At 39.7% G+C, this 22,415-nt stretch overlaps 1 protein-coding gene across 4 annotated transcripts in view; it reads left to right on the top strand.

Moving 5' to 3' along the window:
• Window positions 1-22,415, top strand: part of KIF26B (kinesin family member 26B) — a 361,542-nt gene that overhangs the window by 324,014 nt on the left and 15,113 nt on the right. For all 4 annotated transcript variants that reach the window (XM_058165246.1, XM_058165242.1, XM_058165253.1 and 1 more), the window contains one exon: window positions 2,386-5,779. In XM_058165246.1, coding sequence (XP_058021229.1) covers window positions 2,386-5,779 — 3,394 coding nt within the window. The remainder of the gene's footprint in view (window positions 1-2,385; window positions 5,780-22,415) is intronic.

The raw sequence follows: 22,415 nt of genomic DNA, 5'->3' as shown, positions 1-22,415 counted from the left end.
AAATGAATAAATAAAATACCTTTTACACTGATGTTTCCCACTGAAAATTGGGAAACACATACTTTTTATTTATATGCAGTTGTTTTACAGTTTCACAATAATAAAGACGTTAACATGGCAGGTGAAGAACTTTGGATATTGTTTCAGTTCACATTTTCTAGCATCTTTAGTGAAAACAACAACTTCCAAACACATTTTCTAGCATCTTTATAGAAACAACAACTTCCAAACATTTCCTGAGCCAGCAAACAGGCTTTCTGTTCTTTATTTTAGTTTTTGTTTTGTTTCCTTTCCTCCTCACAGAACTCTTCTAGCTCAGAGGCACTCTTAGTTATCCTGGCACGCACTCTAGGTTTGATGCCTTTTCACAGATTTTTAATCTTGTTCAACTCTGGGGACTGTGAAGGCCATTCCAAAATGGTTATCTTTCTTTCCTGCAAGTATGTTATGGCTGATTTTGCAAGAGTGAAGTCAGATCATTGTCCTGTTGAAACATCCAACTTCTTTTCAGATTCAATTTCTTCAGTGACTGAGGGACATCTAGTGTGTGCTGATATTTAATTGAATCCATTCTTCCTTTCACACGCAATATTTCCTGTGTCATTGGCTCCCACACAACCATAAACCATAACAGAGCCATCCCCAATATAATTAGTAATGTGTTATTTCCTTCAAATGCTCTGCTCTTTTTCTTCAAATGGGTCTTCTGTTATCCTACCCCAAACAATTCAGTTTTTGTTTTATTGAGCCAATCATTTTGTTTCAAAACTTTTCAGATTTATCAAGGCTTTCTTTTAGATTCTTTAGCCCAGAATTGAATGGGGTTGGGTGCAGTGGTGGGATTCAGCCAGTTCACACCACTTAGGGAGAACCGGTTGTTAACTTTCTGAGCAGTTTGGCAAACTGGTTGTTGGAAGAAATCATTAGGGCAGAGAACTGGTTGTTAAATTACTTGAATCCCAACACTGGTTGTGTGGCATCTAAGTCAAGTGAGCAAAAAAATGATTGTTTTCATAATTATGGTTAGAGGGGAAAAAAAACCTTCTGGAAACTCTCCCATGCAGTTTATTGCTGTTTAAGAAATGCTATATTGTGGATCTGTGTACAAATCTGTGTAGAAATGCTATATTGTGGATCAGTGCCAGCTAAACTTTTTGAAAAGTCATTTGCAGCTTGGACTGCTTTTTAGATCTGACCAGTTTGGGAACAATTCTGGCAGAGTTCTTTCTTGTCTTCCAGATCTTGCCTTAATTTCAACAGTTCCAACATTTCCTATCAGTGTTTCTGTTAGAAGTGCTAGCTGAAAGCACTTAAGACGTGGGATTTTTTTTTTGATTTTTTTTTTTTTGTAAGAGTGAATTATCTTCATTTTCAAATGTTCTGGTAGCTCTTAGAGATTACGTGGTTGTTGAAAGTGAACAAAACAAAATCCATAACTTAAGGGTAGAAAGATCAAGATATTTTTTTCTCCTAAGGAAGTGTCTTCACCTGGCTAATTATAGGCCTAACAAATCAATCAGTACTTTGAGCCTTGTATGAGGTCTAGTGAAAACTCTCTATTGGAGAAGCCGATAGTGTACGAGATTTGAAAGCATCAGAAGACAGCAAGATCAGCTGCTATCATCTTCCAGCATTATCAGAACTTTCCCAAGTTATGCACTTAAGCAACATTGTCAAAAATATGACTCATTAAGTCATCTAGTAAGTGTGATTTGGTGTGTTTTTTTAATTAGGCTGCACAATATTTGACTTTGTAATATCGTCTTGAGGGATAGTGAGTGCCTAAAAAGATAACTTTAGATGGAATTCTGAGGCTCACGTTGCTTCTCTGTGCATTTGAGAAATGCTAATGTTTGCAAATTTTATAATTAATAGAATTCACTAAAGAATTAAAATGCTTGAAGTCAATTAGTATTCCTTTCACCTCAGAATTATTTTTTACTCATGACGTTGCTATCCTAAATTGTGTGTGTGTGTGTGTGTGTGTGTGTGTGTGTGTGTGTTTTCATGTGTGTGCATGCATGTGTGCATATGGACCTGCTTAAAATGCACAAGCAAATTCTGTAAGGATTTGACCATTTTCTCCATGACATCAGACAGTATGACTGTTGTGGAGATAGTACCTAATACACTGGGACAAATTACTGCACTCTGTCCCATTCTAGTCCCCTCCGCATGTGTTGGGTCCAGAACTGTCAAAATCCCCATTGAGCATTATAACTGAGTATTTTATAACTGAGAGCATCAGACTGGGAAAGATGTATCCTGAATGAGGCACAATGGCATTCTAAATATTAGTAGGCATATCACTGCTTACTTGAGTGCATGGTTCTGGAAAGCACTTTTTGGACTTCTAACTTTTCATCTCTCTCTTCTGATTTCTAGTATACCACATCAAGCTCTTCCGGAGGAGAAAGTTCTTGTGAAGAAGGCAGAATGAGGAGACCAACCCAACTTAGACCTTTCCATTCACGGAATGTTGTTGATCCAGACTTCCCAATTCTTCATTTATCAAGTGACCCAGATTATTCTTCCAGCAGTGAACAGTCCTGTGACACTGTCATTTATGTTGGCCCTAATGGAACAGCTCTTTCTGATAAGGAGTTAACTGATAATGAAGGCCCCCCTGATTTTGTCCCTATAGTTCCTGCTCTTCAGAAAACTAAAAATGAAGGCAAGTTGGAAGAAATGAACGAGACAGCCCCTGAAAGAGATTGCTTGAAGTGTAATACATTTGCAGAACTCCAAGAACGCTTAGACTGCATTGACGGCAGTGAAGAGACAGACAGATTTCTTTTTGAAGAGCTACCAGTTCAGTTTAACACAGACCCAGTGACTAAATGTCCTTTATCAAGCCAAGAGGCAGAGCACCGTAGTGCATCAGAGCCAAGCAGGGAAGATGACTTGGTGGTCTGCCAGGAACCTGATAACGATGCCAAGGAAAATGTAAATGCCGCAGCTAGCAAAATCCAGGGAGGCCACTCCCCTGTTCACAGTAGGATGCTTAATGAGATTTCCACTCAGACCCATTGGAATGTTACAGGCAGTCCTAGCAGTCAGTTTAACAGTTCTCAACAACCTCACTGCACAGACCTGCAAAGCAGTCGAGAAAGCCTTAATAGCTGTGGCTTCATAGAAAGCAAGCCACGGCCAATGGGATCACCGCGGCTTGGTATTGCAAGCCTTTCAAAGGCCTCCGATTACAAACCACCAGCTTCTCCTTCTCAGAGGTGCAAAGTTTATACTCAGAAAGGAGTATTGCCCAACCCGGCACCTCCACCATCATCGTTAAGCAAAGATTCGGGCATGGTATCCAGTGAATCTCTGATGCAATCTGAGATCCGCACCCCTCCCATTGGAATGAGTCCTCGACTCTTGAAAAAGTCACTTTCTTCCGGCAACATTGATTACAGAGAGATGATTGACAATGTAGAGCAACAACAAGAATCTCTGTCTCCAGAGTCAAAGCAGGAGATTTTGAGCACAACTATGGTCACAGTGCAGCAACCATTAGAACTTAATGGGGAGGATGAGCTGGTATTTACCCTAGTTGAAGAGCTGACCATTAGTGGAGTTTTGGAAAACGGGCGACCAACAAGTATCATCAGTTTTAACAGTGATTGTTCTGTACAAGCATTGGCCTCCGGGTCTAGACCAGTTAGCATTATCAGCAGTATTAGTGAAGATCTTGAGTGCTACTCCAGCACAGCTCCTATTTCTGAAGTAAGCATTACCCAGTTCCTGCCTCTTCCAAAGATGGGGCCGGTGGACAAAGCCGAAGAAGCTGAAAGTAGACGTTCCTCTATTAGCTCATGGCTGAGTGAAATGAGTACTGGGAGTGATGGTGAACAGTCATGCCACAGTTTTATAGCCCAGGCATGCTATGGTCATGGAGAAGCAATGGCAGAAGCTCCTCCTTCTGAACTTGCAAAAGCAATTCAGAATAATGGTGCAGTTTTCATCAATGACAAGCAAAATCGTTGTACTGAGGATATGTTTGTGTTGCCAGAAGGGGTTGACCGAAATATTAATAAATTATCTCCCATCAGAAGCTGTAAAATATCAGCCATGGAAAAGACGACTGTCACAATATCAAACGCTACAAGCGTAAGCAGTTGCGAAGAATTCATTCCAATGAAGACTAACATTACATTGTTCCCATGTATTGCTGTTAATTCTTTTAAAGCCCAGGGAAGTAATGAGGCCATATCAGCAGTATCATCGGCAGCCAGAACTCCCTATCCTCACGAGGGAAGAGAATCCAATGCAAGAAAAGACCTAAAATTTGATGATCCTTGGCTAAAGAGAGAAGATAGCGTAAAAAATGAATATGGTCTCAAAGCTGAAACAGCACCTGGGCAAAATAAGAAAAAAAATTCTGCCGACAGGTTCAGTAGCAGCAGCGGAGAGATCTCAAGTTCACCAGGAACGGAAAACCCAAGGAGGGTTGTAGAGGAATATGAAGTGGGACTGCTGGGTTCTGCAACCCACAGCCCCCTTCATTCTACTGAGTGTTTGAAAAATGGCAGCCTTAGCAGAGGATTCCAAAAGGCCAACAAGTTGGAAGAACAGGATGTGGTTTCCTATCATTATATAGAGGAGAGTGGTGGCTTGAGCTCTTCTATGTCATCCCAAACATCGAAAGCTAGCTTGGAAAGAAAGGTAGCTTCTCCCAAGCACGGTGTTCTTACCCGCCCCAAAGGAACACCGCCACTACCTCCTGTGAGGAAATCTAGCCTTGATCAGAAAAATAGAGCCAGTCCCCAACACAGTGCTTGTAGCAGTAGTACCAGCAGCCCTTCCAACCAACCACTCTCTTTTTTGGCTGGCTTTCCTGATGAACTGAGTGGGAAACAAAAGGGCTCCAGTATAGAGAGTGGGAGCAATAGCAGTAGTAAATTATTTAGTGCAAAACTGGAACAGTTGGCTAGCAGAACCAATTCTCTTGGAAGGTCTAGCGGGAGTCATTACGAATGCCTGTCCTTGGAAAGGGCAGAAAGCCTATCCTCTGTCAGCTCCAAGATGAACACTGGGAAAGACACCACCATGCCCCGAGCCAGCAGAAGCCTCAACCGCAATGCAATGTCCTCCCCAACAAACGCGGGCTTTTCCCAGTCTGCAGGAGCTTCACCAAAAGCCAGTCAATCAAAGATCTCTGCTGTGAGCAAGCTCCTTTTGGCAAGTCCAAAGGCTCGGAGCCTGGCTGCATCCACTACCAAAACCCTTAGCTTTTCAACCAAGTCCCTTCCTCAGACTGTGGGACAGAGTTCAAGTTTGCCTCCAAATGGGAAGAACATGTCCTGGTCAACTCAGTCTCTCAGCAGGAACCGAGGCTCTGGGCTTTCTTCCAAATTGCCCCTCAGAGCTGTTAATGGGAGGATTTCAGAACTGCTGCAAGGAAACGCTGGCACCCGAGGAATGCAGCTGTGCAGGAACTCAGACACAGATGAACGCAGCAGCACTCATGGCGACAAGAAGCCACCTGTTCACCTGCTTCCTTCACCATACAGCAAGATCACACCTCCTAGGAAGCCTCATCGCTGCAGCAGTGGCCACGGAAGTGACAACAGCAGTGTCCTGAGTGGGGAGCTTCCTCCAGCCATGGGGAAAACGGCTCTGTTCTATCACAGTGGAGGAAGCAGCGGATATGAGAGCATGATCAGAGACAGTGAAGCCACAGGAAGCACTTCATCTGCACAAGACTCCATGAGTGAGAACAGCAGCTCCATCAGTGGCAGGTGCCGAAGTCTTAAAACCCCCAAAAAACGTTCAAATACAGGTATGTCCCCATCGGGTGTCTTGACAAAAGCTTTGCAAATGGCAAGTTGAACTTCCAAGTAAGTTAAGACTTGTACCACAGGGCAAGGTAAGCATTCAACAATGGGGGGGGGGAATAGTAATTAATTATGCTTAATGGTGGCGGTGCACAAAGTCAGAATATGAGTATATATATCCTCTATTATAAATGTAGAACTCTGATGTTGCATTCTGACACTTTGGAATGGAAGCTGCCAGTAAACGCAATGTATTTTCCTGAAATTAATTCATTAATTAATCAAGACATTGTATATGGACGCCTGCCTCACAGAAGTGACTCTGGGTAGCATACAAGGATTTAAAAAACCCAGCAATTAAAAACAATAACCCATGATGCCCTGAGGTAAATGATGCATTCCAGTCCTAAAATCCCATCCATAACAGCCTTGCCTAACTGGCAAGGAAACAGGCAGGCCTTCAGAGCTTACAAAATGCTAATAGGCCACCCAGATTTGAACCACCCAGATCAGGACCACCCAGGTTTTTGGGTGGATGCATTTCAAGAAGGCAAGGGTCTCTTCTGAGGGGGAAAAAGGAATTTCCTACTTGGAAGATTCAGTGTGATAAATTGAGGAAGACCAAAACAACTGTTGCCAACCTTGTGCCTTTCAGATATGCTTGAGACAACAGCCCTGATCATTTCTAATCAGAGGGCTGACTAGGAATTATGGGGCTGTTGTCGTAATGTATCTCAAGAGCACAAGTTCAAGGATCTTTCAAAGTATGCTTGACTCTCAGTAAATGAAATTCAAATGAAATGTCTTTCATAGCGACCAAAGGAAATCGGGTGGTTTATTTGAGTGATCACAAAATGAAAGATATGTATACTTTTATGTTTAATGGTGACTTTTTATATGTGACTGAGAGGTCAAACATGTTAATAAACTGTCAAGCTCTCAAGAAATAATCACTTGGTTTTCTGCAAAGATCTTTATTGCTAGTAGAGAAATGCAGTTGTATGTTAAAAGCCTATCGAAGGGGTGCTTCCATGCAACATATTCCTAGTGTAGTTAAAGGGCGAGTTTCTTCTGCTTCCTCTTCCCTGGAGTCAAGAATCTCCTACAATGGCTCTTGCTTTTTCTCTTAATTGTCCTGATGCCTTCTCTGCTTTCCAAAGACATTCCATCATATAAACCCCATATGTCCCTTTAGTTCATTGTACAATTCCTAAGAGCAGCCTAAGACTCAGTTTTCCCCTTATCATCTGCCCATACATTATTATGGTGGTCTTTTGTTCTTGATAAAAGAAGGGCAAAGAAATAAATGTTTCCTAGGATGGCTGTCGAGTGAACAAAAGTACCCAATTCTTTCGTCTCTAAATAACTTAAATTTTCTTCTTGGCAAGGTATTTCTAGGGTTGACAGAAAGTGACTGGCCCAAGGTCACCCAACTGCCTTTGTGACCAAAAGCAGAAATAACTCATGGTTCCCTGGTTTTTAGCCTAGTGCCTTAATCATTACACCAACCTGACTCATAGACCACTGAATTATTCCCAGAGAAATCAAATCACATCCAGCAATGATCCATTGGTCAATCTCTTGACCAATGAATAAATTGATGAAATTAGGTAAATCTTGATCTACCTAATCCTGTTTCTAAGAGCAGACTTAGCAATAGATCAATCAACAATGAGACTGATTTAAAAGTAAACTGCATATATAGAGACTCCATTCCAAATCCGACCCTGGGGAGGGAGAAATTAATTATTCCACTGTGGTTCGAATTCAAATCAAATGCAGAGAATTTGGCATATAAAATATAATTCTGCACATGGGTAAAAATGTGGGCTTTTTTTAATGAAGAATTACCGTTGTGCAATACATTGAATAAGCCTATTTCTACTATTAGCTTCCTGCAGGCAAACAGTCCTAAACACAAAACAAGACCCGCTGTAGATTAATTTATAGAGGCTTCAGTCAGAGAAGATATTTCGTGCTTGCTCCTTATATTCTACCAACAGCATGTTGCAGGCAGCTAAAGGTTTTAGCTTCTCTGCAATCCCTAGAAATTCACATCAAAACAAAACTTTGTTTCATTCATAGTTCAGCATATTGGTTGAAATCCAGACATTCTTAAAATACATACAGTATTGACTGTTCAGTTAATTCCCTTTCAAAGAAAGAAGTAGCACTCAGAATAGGAGGAAAGACCTTTCCTCTACTGACTCTCAGCTGTATCACCTTCCTCCAGAAAATGGTTTTCAAGCCACCTTTGATGAGAGGGACATAAAATGCATATCCCCCATTGGCACCATTTGTAATTGCTTCCTAGTAGGCAGAGATGGTATTCAGCCAGTTTGGACTGGTTTGCCCAAACTGGTAGCAGAAATCGGAGGTGGGCATACCCACCCACCCCGGCTCTATGCCATGCTATTTAGGCACATTTTTGAGGTTGGGCGCATGCGCACGAACTGGGCACGTGCATACATGAAGCGAGCGTGCGTGCACATGGCAAACCAGTAGTAACCTAATGTGAAACCCACCACTGCTAGTAGGAAAAAGCGAGGTGGGACTATGATTCATCCTGGGTAGTCTCTTATTCTGCAGTTGCATTATCATCTGCAAGAAACTGCCATTCAACCAGGAGAGTTTACTACATTACCAAACAAAGATGCTTATTGTAATGTAGAGTAATTGTGCCGTTGTAGAAGGAGTTCATGGGGGAGGGTGAAATCAATGCCATCTGTAGAGTAGCTTACTAGTTGCCCATGATACTAGAAGATAGAAGTCTAGAATGTAAATGAATAGGTTCCTGAACAGAATGTAGGCTGGAAAGAAAATACAGTTCCAGATTTCTACCAATAATTCTACTGCTAAAGCAAAAAAGGCTAGTCATCCCATGTTGATGTCACAATCCTCTGCTCTCCTTGTTTCTCAGATTCCCAACCAAAAACAAGGCATTAGGTGTCAACCTATAGTGAATTGGAGGTATTTCTCTTATTTGACATAGACGAATTACATATTTGTTCTTACGAAGTAAGATCCTCTGTCAGCAACGTTTAGAAGGGCATAATAAGCATTTGTCAAAGATGGTTTAGGTCTAGCAAATCTTGGTATAATGCAGGAATTTGGATGGCTTAACCCTTGAGGTCCCTTGCAGCAGACTCTCTGGGAATTGCTTGCCCTGTTACCCTGGTAGAGTTTGCATCATTGATCTTCAGCATAATGTGTAAAGTTCATCTCGATTGAATCGTGCAAAGAAAGCGATGTGCAATGGGCAAGTAAGATTAAACCTGAATCTTGAGTTGGAAGGCAGCTGTTTGGACCAATCTTTTGAATTCTCTGTACTGGTATCCGATTTACAGATAACAAGTTGTATTTAATCGTTAATGCATTAAATACTTTTTAAAAAATCAGGACAAAGGCTCTTTCCCCTCCCCTCCCTGGCTTGTGAATAGATATAATCTATTGCTTCCCAGCATATTTTCTTTGTATTTTTCCCTACAGTAAATAGCATGGATGGTGAAAGCACATTCTTTTTTATGTCAACAGATTTATGAGATAATAAAAACAAAAAATGACTGCAGAACTGACCAAGATTAAGCTCAGCTGCAAAGGGGTGTGTGTGCTCTGCTTACCCTGAATTTGGATGAAAAGTGTAGTACAGTACTTCAGGTTTTCCCCTTTTCAAGAGTTTATTTATTTATTTGATCTCCTTCTCTTGATTTGTATCAATGTATAAAAAGAGGGGTGTGTTTTTTAATCAGGAAGCACAGCATTTCCATTTGGATGCTATTTTGACCTGTGCTATCAAGAGCACTGGAACCTACCTGATTTCCTGTCATGAGTACTCATTGCCATAATGAATATGATGCGGTAAATATGTTCATTTCAGGTCAGGTGACCTTGTCTGGTTTATTTATGAATATTATTAACAGAAACACTAGCTGTCAGGCATGATCAATATGAATCGACATCAGTTCCCACTAAAAAAAGGCCACAAAGACTTTTAAGCAAATCACTAACATCGTTAAATTTCACCATTACTTTTTGAAGCTCCATCAGTTTGCGAAAACAATGACTCTTGTCTCACTGCCTCCTCAAATTTTTTCTTTTTTTGTAAGTGCATTACTCAATATCGGTACCTGAGATCCTTTGAGATGGAAAAGTGATCTAGGGCCTAAAGGATGATTACCTACAATACTTGGGAGATCTTTATAATATTAAGAGGAGCTATGTACTCACTCTTACTTTGGGAAATCAAAATATCTAAGTGAATTGTGAGCATTCGGGGTGAGGGGGAGATGATAATGAGATAATGGAAGATAGAAGTGACTTCGCTGCTCCATTATAAAACTGGAAGAAATGTTGTCAAACTATACTGGTAGTATTATTGCAACAATGCAAAACTGAAATGTCATATAATGCTTTTAGTTACTTTTTTTTTTTAGAAATTGTGGGAAGTGAAACAAAGTGATTGTATTAAACCATCTACTACAAGCGTCTCTGCTTCTACACAAAATGTGTCTGCTGATCAAAAAGTTATAAGTGTATGTGTTATGGGGTGAGGGAGGAATCTGCTTCCTGACCCTAGAGGTAAATTGCAGAAAAGGTTGGAGAAGAAAGCAAAGCAGCCACTTTACCAGAAAAAGGGAATATGGTGGGTAAGGAGCAGTAGGTAGCTGCAAAGTAATCAGCATAGCACAGGGGGGAATCAGTATTTTGATGTCATATTACCACATTTAGACACATATATCTCCCAAAGTATTCTTGAATCTAAACTGATAAAAACACAAGCCTTTTTATAAAATGTGCACTTGCTTATTACTGAAAATATACTGTTTTCAGCTATGTCGTTGTTGGACATAAACTTTGGGAGAAAGTAGTGGTAAAATTGTAATTGATTTTACCACTTCTAAAAGCAGACCTGCAATTAAGTTTTTTACCTGCATCAAGGCATCACTCAAGCTCTTAAACAATGTTCACAAATGCTTTGTGTTTTTTCCAACATGCTATTTATTGGGTTCCAATTCCTGTCCCTCAATTCCTGTTTCCAACCAGTGGTGGGATTCAAATAATTTAACAGCCGGTTCTCTGCCCTAATGACCAGCTGAGTAAACGTGGCTCGGTGGTCATGGACTGTGTGGGCTTGGCCAACTCAATGTCACTCATGTCGATGGGTGCTTCACCGTAGATGTTACAATGTAATAAGGGTTAATCAGAGAGGCAGTTTCTGTAAGCAGGGCAATAAAGATTAGGCTAGAAACAACACCAGAATGTTTCCTTCCTGCCTTCCTTACAGGATTAGCCCTTCAAAGTAGAAAAAACAAAACAAAATAAGATTTCTTCCAACAACTGATTCTCTGAACTGCTTAGAAAGTTAACAACCGGTTCTCCCAAAGAGATGCGAACTGGCTGAATCCCACCACTGTTTCCAACCCTTTGCAAGCTCCTGAGCATGCAGTAAATATCATTTGAAACAGCTTTCAAAAGCTATGCAGAAATTTCATTATCTCCTCCCTCTCATAGACACTCTTCTTTTTATAAATCATACACATTTTACAGGCAGATCAAATAACTTGGTTTGCCTGAATAATAATTTATGATAAAACTGATTTAGTGCAAGACAGTTCAGAAAAGAGATGTGTTTGGTATTTTAAGACATGGATCTTTATGTCCAGTCCAGAGAACAGCTTATTACAGAAAGAGAACGCACCATAGAGTCCTTCAGACCTGCCTGCTTTTTGGTTGGTTGTTTCATCAGGGTGATTAGCCGGTGAAATTGAGAAACTCAAAATTTGTCAGAGCTAGATTAGCTTCACATCATTACTACAGAAGCTTACAAAAGTTTATATGAATATCTGCTTTCAGAGAGAATCTAATTCATTTTTCCAGGTTGGAGTAGTATGGTTAAACATGACTTCTTTTGTTGTTGTTTTTAACAAATCTTAACAAAAACTGTGTTCACAGACTGATTCAAGCTTAAATGGGTTTTGAAATTTAGGGGAGGGTGCAGGAATGCAATTAAGTTATACTATGTGCCGTTCTGGTTTCCAGCCACGTTTTCTCTTCAAGCAAAACTTTAACTTTCCGGCCTATACTGCATGCTGTGACTACTAAACACATTTAGTCCATATAGCATACTGTGCAGGGGAAAATGGGAATTATCTATTCAACTAAGCACATTTAGCCATTTAAACTTACCTCAAAAATCTAAGCAGGGTTGTACACGGTTAGTTTTGGATGGGAAAATCCAAGACTGATGAGTAGATGGGAAGTTGCCAAGTATAGTTTAAGGGAAGATGGCATTCTCTCATCTCCCAAAGCACTAAACCCACCAGAGACTGCTGTGTACAGTCTTCTCATAAGGAGCAACTGACTGGAGAAGTTGTGGGCAGTCTCAAGTTTTTTCCTTATCCAGAGAGGAATTATGAAGAACTGATTCATTCGCCAGCTCCGTTTGTAATGGCTTAAAAATTTCATCTATTGCTCTCCGAAAATTAGGTTTATTAGTTAGTTATTTAAGAGGAGATACTTTTAACAAAAAAAGGTTATGAGTTTTCCCCTTTGTTCTTTTTTTAAAGGCTTATTTCACAGGTTTATGATTTTGGATGGCAGAAAAGCAATAATACAATACGTTCAAAAATTCAAACTTATTTTCTCTTCTGAGTTTTTCAGAATTGAATCTGTAAAATTTCTAACCTAGAATTAATAAGTTGCAATCCAAAAGATGTATATGGTAGTGAAGAAATACGTTATACAGAGTATTACGTTCCCAAGTCCTTGACAGATGATGCAAAAATACAAATGTTTAACCAATCAAGTATGTAATTTCTTCTCAGCTCTCTCTCTCTCTCTCTATATATATATATATATATGAATCTCTTGTGTTTTAAGATGAATCAGAAAGCAAAGAATAATGATTAGCTTTGCACTGGACAACATGTGTTATTTGGTTTTAACACCAAGATCCTCTTGAACCAAACAGCATCAGGCATAATTGCTTTTTAGTTTCTTCTCACAACTGGCAATTGAGGTGGTAATTCATAATACAGGGGGATAGGTTTACATTTCTAGTGAAGTTCATAGTATAGAGGCCTTGATACAGCTGTGTGCTTAGGGACCTCTTTAAACTTGAAAGCTGAACAGGATGTAGAGATGGTAAAATGAGATTCAAACAGGTCTGTGCTTGGAGGGTAGGATGTTGTGTTCCCTCTCTCTCCCTCCCTCCCTCCCTCCCCGCTCCCTCCCCTCCCAGCTTTGAAAAGATGAACCCTTTTTACAAACTTGTAAAATCATGTTTTTACCCTCATAAACACAGTCATATTTCAACAGAGAGTAACAATGGAGTAATGTGGGGGAAAGTTCCATGGGACATACCTTGGTTGAACTGGCCAGTGCTTGACCACTTAAAAACAAAATCTGATGACTTGGCTTGCTTGGATTTACTTAAAAGAATATAATTGTATGTCAGAATTGCTTCATCTTTTGGAAGACAAGAAAAAACACCACCACCAATAGTATTAAATCATTGAAAGGAAAACATTTAGCATGCTTGGGCCAATCATCAGCTCAGACTAATTTCTGGATACATAAAGATCAGACAGCTGGCAGAGCAATCACGAGTTGAAATCCAACTTCTCTGAAATGAAATGTTTGGGGGGAAAGAATCACCACTGGGAGGTTGGAGTACTGGGCACTGCCTGCTGTTACACCGCCTTCTCTGGGACTTCTCCCAAATTACTTGTCAATCTGCCATGTTCAGCGAGGAGCTGCCGCCTGACAATAGACCTCATTTACAGGCCTTAAAATTAATGAAGGTAGGCAGAGCAGTTTGCAAGAGAGATGCGCCTGGCTGAATGGACTAACTGGCACAAATAAAAAAAATGCCCTTGGCAAATCGATTGAAATGAAGATGTTGATTACTGCTTTGAGGATTCTTTGGGTTTTACTCAGAATTCAACCCAGTGAAAGGACCAATGTTATTACTCAGACTCAAACCATATATCTGTGCTATGCTAAGTACTTCCATAATAAAGGAACGATATGTATCAATATATCTTTGATTCATCAAAAGAACAGCCATCCTTATTCAAATCCATGTTTATTTTCTATTATTTCTTTATTATTGTACCCATTAGATGTTGCAACACTGGCTGAAGCATAGACTCTAGTTGTCAGCCATATCATATCAGGTTCAAGACAGTGACTACCCTTTTCATACTGGTACTTCAATAACTCATGAAGTCTCATGAAGGAGAAAAACTGGAATTAAGTTCTAACTTTGTTTGAAGGCAGCAGCACTGTCCTACCAGAGTTGATGTTATGACATATTTCTTGCATGCAGATGTTCCTGACAACAGTATGACATCAGGTTGCCCCTGTCTTCTTCTGGGATATTTGAAGAGTTCTTGGGGTGGGGGGTTTCTTTCCAAGAAGCTTGGGATTCCCTAGTGGTCTCCTGTTCAAGTATTGACTGTTGCCCTCCTGCTTAAGCTTTCCAAGATAAGCCATACGCTTATCCAGAGGATAAATGTATCATCGGCTGGACACATAGGAATTTAAAATCCCTGTTTAACGTCAAAATATATTGACACTTTGAAACAAATATTCAACAATTCAGTAATACAACTACAAGCATTTCAAAGCTGCAACACTCTTTGTAGAAGAATTATGTACAGGATGAGTAAAAAATACAAGAGTTAGGAATAACTTGAACTTTCTGTTTTTCATTACATGTCATTTTGTCCTAAGATAAAAAAATGTATTTCTGAATTCTTTAATTTTCTAATACAAAAATACACACATGCTATATTAGATTTGCTACACAGTATTTCTGAATGGTGTGGACAGACTCAAATTGTAAAACTTCTGCACCAGTGTGATTTAACACTGTTCCTCTTCTCCTTTTACTACATGATATTGAATCCACATAACAGGCCTCTAGTTATGGTCCTACAGCTGCGTTGTAACGATCACGTTATTTATTGTTACATTTATTTCCTGGCTAGACTTTGACCAAAAGAGATCACCTAAAGGAATTACTTGATCCTCTCAGAAACAGGTGGTAGAAATTACAGTCAATCAAGTTAGGCCACTAAATGAAATTTCCTCATGGGCAATTTGGCCATTGGAGCTATATAACTTTGGAAGTTGAAAACAAACAGGCCTCTTTTTATATAGTTAGAGTCTCAATAGGAGAACTGTCTGGTATGGCTCATATTATCTTATGAATAGACACACTGATGGATGAGAACCTTCTCAAATCTCCTGATGCTCCATATATCAATACATTGCAGCCTTTACAAACCTTACCATCTCACTTTATACATTCTTCAGAATCATTTGGGGCAGTAAAGGTAGTGTAGTTTTATCCCAGTTGAGCCTCCTTATATGCATGTGTTCAACTGGACACTTCTTGAACTATGCAGAAAATCTATTTTTGTATTACTGTGAATTTCTGTGGACTTTTGATTCTGAATTTCTGTGGAGTACTAATATTAATGATCCTTCTTCAGCAAAATAGATAAACTGAGAGAGTTTTGTCTACTTAGAAGTACACCCTACTGAGTTTAAAAGGGCTTAGTTCCTTTAATCCTTTCTAAGCAGAGGTACTCTAAAACAGCAGATTTAAGTCTCATAGTGTATTCATAGTGTCTAACTAATCAGCTTGTTAACCACTGCTTACTTAAAATGGATTGAGTTTCAGATCGCTATCTCTGTAAGAAGTAGGGAATTGTTACTCATTGCTTTCAGCTACATTAATAAATATTTGCAAATGTGGTTCAAAAGGTGGAACCCAAATAAATGTACCTAGGATTCTGCTCAGCAGAGTTCACAAAGGTAAATAACTAGCTTTGAAGAAAATAGAACAGAGTTAGTTTTATTACAGCTGTTAAAAATCTGAAATGGATGATGAAGCAGATAAACAGGCTGCATCTCCTTCCTCCTACTTAACTACCTTTCTATCTATTGTTCTCTTCTGGCGAAAACATTTATTTTGTTTCAGTTTGAGCAGTTCTTCCATTTGTAGCAGAAAATGCACGTAATTCCTCTCCACCAAAAGCAAAAGACCTTGGCAAGAACAAAGTGCTTTTCTACAGAATATCTGTTCTTTCATCTGCTGTTTTCCCAAGTTTTCTTCTAAATTGTCTATAGCAGGGGTGTCAAACTCGCGGCCTGCGGGCTGGATGCGTCACGTGCTAGTCACGCCCACTCCCATTTTTGCAAAGGGGGGGGGAAGTCACGATACGTCACGTGACAAAAAAGTGACGCCATGAATTTGACACCCCTGGTGTATAGCATAATATGGATATATAGCATTGCATGCATGAGCCTGAGTACCTAAATGCAGGGATAACAAATGGATTTAGTCAATTGATTTCAAATAGTTTTTTTTTTTCAAACTTACATGGTAAATTGGCAGTGCTTGGTAAACAATCATGCTCAAATTAAGTGAACATATTTCTGAAACTCACCTAAATTATTTTGAATTAAAAATAATCTGTGGGTTTACAGTATTCTCTTTTTCAGTGGTATAAGAGTAACTTTTAACAACCAATGGATATAATTTAAAGTCTGGTTCAGAGTCCCCTGGCCAAATTATCTTAATCTCTCTTCAGACTGTGACTGAAATAGCCTTTGGCTAGAGATACAAGGCATCTATAATTTTTTTTCTCCTTTTCACAGTGTTAAGCTGGAGAAGCAAATACAGCTCCCATGCCACTTGCCCTAAAACAAGGAAACTTAACTGCTCTCCTTCCTTTTCTTTATTCTGTTGCCTACAATATTGGTGATTGGAATTTTCTCAATTCATGCTGTACCTGAAACTTTTTGTGTTGTAATGCCCTTGTCAAAACATTAGTGTACTTTTGAAACAAACTTTTTTTTCTTTGATATGCTGCTGGTATGATTTATTTATTTATTTATTTATATTTTTATTTATTTATTTATTTATTTATTTATTTATTTATTTATTTATTTATTTATTTATTTATTTATTTATTTATTTATTTATTTATTGTTCACATTTATATACCGCCCTATCTCCCTAGGGACTCAGGGCGGTTCACAGGCATAAAATACACATAAATACAAACTAAAATAACAAGTAAAAACTTATTCCATAGCCGAATTGTTAAAACCATATAAATAATAAAACCCATTTAAAACCATAAAATTTAAAATCTAATCCAGTCCCGCAGATAAATAAGTGTGTTTTAAGCTCATGACGGAAGGTTCGGAGGTCCGGAAGTTGACGAAGTCCTGGAGGGAGTTCGTTCCAGAGGGTGGGAGCCCCCACAAAGAAGGCCCCTCCCCTGGGTGTCGCCAGACGGCACCGCCTAGCTGACGGCACCCTGAGGAGTCCCTCTCTGTGAGAGCGCACGGGTCGGTGAGAGGTGTTTGGTAGCAGTAGGCGGTCCCGTAAATAGCCCGGCCCTATGCCATGGAGCGCTTTAAAGATTGTCACCAAAACCTTGAAGCGCACCCGAAAGCCACAGGTAGCCAGTGCAGTCTGCGAGGATAGGTGTCACGGGAGCCACGAGGGCTCCCTCTATCACCCGCGCAGCCGCATTCTGACTAACTGAAGCCTCCGGATGCCCCTCAAGGGAGCCCCATGTAGAGCATTGCAGTAATCCAGACGAGACATCACAAGGGCGTGAGTGACCGTGCATAAGGCATCCCGGTCTAGAAAGGGGCGCAACTGGCGCACCAGGCGAACCTGGTGGAAAGCTCTCCTGGAGACGGCCGCCAAATGATCTTCAAAAGACAGCCGTTCATCCAGGAGGGCGCCCAGGTTGCGCACCCTCTCCATCGGGGCCAATGACTCCCCCCCAACAGTCAGCCGTGGACTCAGTTGATCTACAAACTGGAAGGCTAAAGTTATAATCATGACTTCATTGGTTTTCAAAAACTATTCTGGTGTAGCATTATACCTGCCCTTGAATTTTATTCTATCATGCTCCGACCAAACTCAAATTCATTTGTATTCTTTATCTGAGAAAGCCTGATTTCTTGGCGAAGCATGATAGGCTTCCAAAAGTGGAAAAAAATCAGTTTCAAATATGGGGACTTATTACTCCATGTATGGTAATCTATGAAGATATTCAGATTCCAGTTGTATTAAGGGCACTAACTCATCCATCATCATGAGTGGATCAAATCTTCTTAAGCTGATCGTGTTAGATTTTTATTTGGGCTTTGCTTGAGTTTTAAATTGGTCAAATGCAGGGCATTATTAATTTTCCCATTATTTACTTTTTCCATTTATTGGCCTTATTAACAAGAATAAATACTAACACTGGAGAATGTATTATTTTATTGAGATAGTTACTTTTAACAACCAATGGATATAATTTAAAGTCTGGTTCAGAGTCCCCTGGCCAAATTATCTTAATCTCTCTTCAGACTGTGACTGAAATAGCCTTTGGCTAGAGATACAAGGCATCTATAATTTTTTTTCTCCTTTTCACAGTGTTAAGCTGGAGAAGCAAATACAGCTCCCATGCCACTTGCCCTAAAACAAGGAAACTTAACTGCTCTCCTTCCTTTTCTTTATTCTGTTGCCTACAATATTGGTGATTGGAATTTTCTCAATTCATGCTGTACCTGAAACTTTTTGTGTTGTAATGCCCTTGTCAAAACATTAGTGTACTTTTGAAACAAACTTTTTTTTCTTTGATATGCTGCTGGTATGATTTATTTATTTATTTATTTATTTATTTATTTATTTATTTATTTATTTATTTATTTATTTATTTATTTATTTATTTATTTATTTATTTATTTATTTATTTATTTATTTATTGTTCACATTTATATACCGCCCTATCTCCCTAGGGACTCAGGGCGGTTCACAGGCACTTAAAAATACACATAAATACAAACTAAAATAACAAGTAAAAAACTTATTCCATAGCCGAATTGTTAAAACCATATAAATAATAAAACCCATTTAAAACCATAAAATTTAAAATCTAATCCAGTCCCGCGCAGATAAATAAGTGTGTTTTAAGCTCGCGACGGAAGGTTCGGAGGTCCGGAAGTTGACGAAGTCCTGGAGGGAGTTCGTTCCAGAGGGTGGGAGCCCCCACAGAGAAGGCCCTTCCCCTGGGTGTCGCCAGACGGCACTGCCTAGCTGACAGCACCCTGAGAAGTCCCTCTCTGTGAGAGCGCACGGGTCGGTGAGAGGTGTTTGGTAGCAGTAGGTGGTCCCGTAAATAGCCCGGCCCTATGCCATGGAGCGCTTTAAAGATTGTCACCAAAACCTTGAAGCGCACCCGGAAAGCCACAGGTAGCCAGTGCAGTCTGCGCAGGATAGGTGTCACGCGGGAGCCACGAGGGACTCCCTCTATCACCCGCGCAGCCGCATTCTGGACTAACTGAAGCCTCCGGATGCCCCTCAAGGGAAGCCCCATGTAGAGAGCATTGCAGTAATCCAGACGAGACGTCACAAGGGCGTGAGTGACCGTGCATAAGGCATCCCGGTCTAGAAAGGGGCGCAACTGGCGCACCAGGCGAACCTGGTGGAAAGCTCTCCTGGAGACGGCCGCCAAATGATCTTCAAAAGACAGCCGTTCATCCAGGAGGACGCCCAGGTTGCGCACCTTCTCCATCGGGGCCAATGACTCGCCCCCAACAGTCAGCCGTGGACTCAGTTGATCTACAAACTGGAAGGCTAAAGTTATAATCACGACTTCATTGGTTTTCAAAAACTATTCTGGTGTAGCATTATACCTGCCCTTGAATTTTATTCTATCATGCTCCGACCAAAGTCAAATTCATTTGTATTCTTTATCTGAGAAAGCCTGATTTCTTGGCGAAGCATGATAGGCTTCCAAAAGTGGAAAAAAATCAGTTTCAAATATTACTCCATGTATGGTAATCTATGAAGATATTCAGATTCCAGTTGTATTAAGGGCACTAACTCATCCATCATCATGAGTGGATCAAATCTTCTTAAGCTGATCGTGTTAGATTTTTATTTGGGCTTTGCTTGAGTTTTAAATTGGTCAAATGCAGGGCATTATTAATTTTCCCCATTATTTACTTTTTTCCATTTATTGGCCTTATTAACAAGAATAAATACTAACACTGGAGAATGTATTATTTTATTGAGATAGTTACTTTCAACTTTCCAATTTTTTAAAGTATATCCGGCACCAAAAGATTTAGTGAGGACCACTAGATAAATCATTTAAATCTATTACATGGAGAAGATTTACACTGTAATTTACTGTAATCCTTATTATTTATCCTGTGTATTTGGAACTCTTCTGTGTACAATGTGAAATTGTTTCTGTAAGAATTTTAGTAATCATAATTAACATTTGAAGGACATCAAGTTGAGGAATGATTGTAGACTGCAATGTTAACCACAACAGCACAGATATTGTTATAGTTTTCCATAGAGTTGAATTATAATAGATTTTGAACAATTACTTCACATGTATTGGAAACCTATGGACCTTTTAAAGAAATAATTGATGCTTTATACTCATTGTTGGAGATATGCTGCTCAAAATGCAACATTGGTTCAACATAATGTCCAGATTATCTAACTAAAAAGTAATCTTTTTTTACTTAAGCTTCTTTCCTAGTGCCATCATGGACACATCTATGTAGGGTTGTTTTTTTGTTTTGTTTTGTTTTTTGTTTTTTTGAGAAAAAGAGAGAGAAAAGTGGTTTCCACTGCTTTTCCTGGAATATTTTTTCATGTTCATGTTTTCATATTCTTGGTATTTCTTGGTAGTCTGCCATCAAAGTCACCAGCTCTGGCCCTGCTACTTTTTTTCAAGATCAAACAAGGGTGGTCAGCTGCTGACCAGAAGCTATTTTTTTTAGTTAACTTGATTCTGAAATACTTTTGTTTTCATGCTTAGCTTTAAAATTGTATATGAATGATTGAAAACTAGGAGGAGTAGAATGGAAATATACATACCGTATATACTCGAGTATAAGCCGAGTTTTTCAGCACGTTTTTTGTGCTGAAAAACGTCCCCTCGGCTTATACTCGGGTCTATACGGCTTATACTCGAGTTTTTTTTTTTTTTTAAGCCCCTCGGCTTATATTCGAGTATATACGGCTTATACTCGAGTTTGTTTTTTTTTCTTTTTTTCACATTTTACCGGACGGCGCGGGGAAGCCCTGCCGGTGCAGTGAGAGGGCGGGCGGGGGCCGCCAGCCTTCTCAGCTGAGGAGGAGGTTTCCCCACTCGGTAGGTGCCTCATTTCCCACCCTCGGCTTATACTCGAGTCCCCAGTTTACCCCAGTTTTTGGGGTAAAATTGGGGACCTCGGCTTATACTCGGATCGGCTTATATTCGAGTATATACGGTACCTTATTTTTACAGTTGCAAAAAATTGCATACTGCAACATTGGAAGGAAACTCAATCTCTACCAAGTATTCAACAGTCAGAAAAGGTCACTTTTCTAAATCTCAGCAGCAAGTATTTTACTACTAAGAGTCCATCTTGTACCTTGATGAACGTATCTTTTCTTTTATGTACACTGAGAGCATATGCACCAAGACAAATTCCTTGTGTGTCCAATCACACTTGGCCAATAAAAAAAAATTCTATTCTATCTGGAGAACTACTTAGAAAATTGGACTGTGTATTTCCCCCCCCCCCATTTTTAATTCACTTAAATGTTAATGATTTTATTTTATAACATTATGTGAATATATATGTAAGATGAGCTTGGTTTAATAAATAAGAGCTATATAATTTTGTAACTTTGATTTTTTTTCCTTTTGCGTAGAATAAACAAAAGATAAAAAGCTACCCATTTCCTGATTCCCTGGATATTTCAAAGAAATTCAGAGATTGAGTGAAATGGAATCTAATCTCATCTATAGTGTTATGAAATGAACAATCATCTTGCAAAAAAAATGTCAAGCCCCGGCCAGGACTCGACATTCAGGGAGGGAGGGGCGAGGGGGAGATGAAGCCACCAAAACTATCTGTAGTGACCTCTGGTGGTGGAGGGCGGCATCTGCGATGGACGGGGAAGCAGCTGTAATGAAGGGACAGCGGCTGACTGATGATGTCATGCATCATGTGCCAGGGAAGACAGAGACGCTCCATGGAGGCGGAAATCTTAAAACTGACGAATAGATAATGGGGGGGGGGGGTGTCTTAGCCACCGGATGGTGGCTTAAGATGAACAGCATGTATAAATAGCGCTGAGAGGCAGCTGCTCTCAGCGCTAACTTTGACCCTGTAACTTGACTTGTTCTGCATTCTGGCTATGGTTACTCATTAAAAAACTCTGCTTCCACCTTTTTGCTGCTGGTCTTTTATGGATTCACGGACCTGGATTGACAAGCTGAGACAAAAGTTATCTGCAGTGCTTCCTTCCACTCAATTGTTCTTTAAATGAGGGCTCCCTATGTAGTTTTGTACTCCTTTGTTGTCCTACTACTAGCATTTTGTAAGAGAAAAATGTCATGTTACAATGATTATTTATTTATTTATTTATTTATTTATTTATTTTATTAGATTTATAAACCGCCCTTCTCCCGAAGGACTCAGGGCGGTGTACAGCCAAAATAAAAAGAAACAATGTACAGTTAAAATAAAATTAAAAAACTTATTATACAGTGTGGCCGAAATTGAAATAGTTAAGAATCTAAAAACCCAATTAAAACCAGAGAG

The sequence above is a fragment of the Ahaetulla prasina genome, chromosome 1, assembly GCF_028640845.1.
Source record: "Ahaetulla prasina isolate Xishuangbanna chromosome 1, ASM2864084v1, whole genome shotgun sequence".
Classification (NCBI taxonomy): Eukaryota; Metazoa; Chordata; class Lepidosauria; order Squamata; family Colubridae; genus Ahaetulla; species Ahaetulla prasina.
Note: the sequence above shows the minus strand (reverse complement) of the source record. Positions and strands in the feature narration are given on the sequence as shown.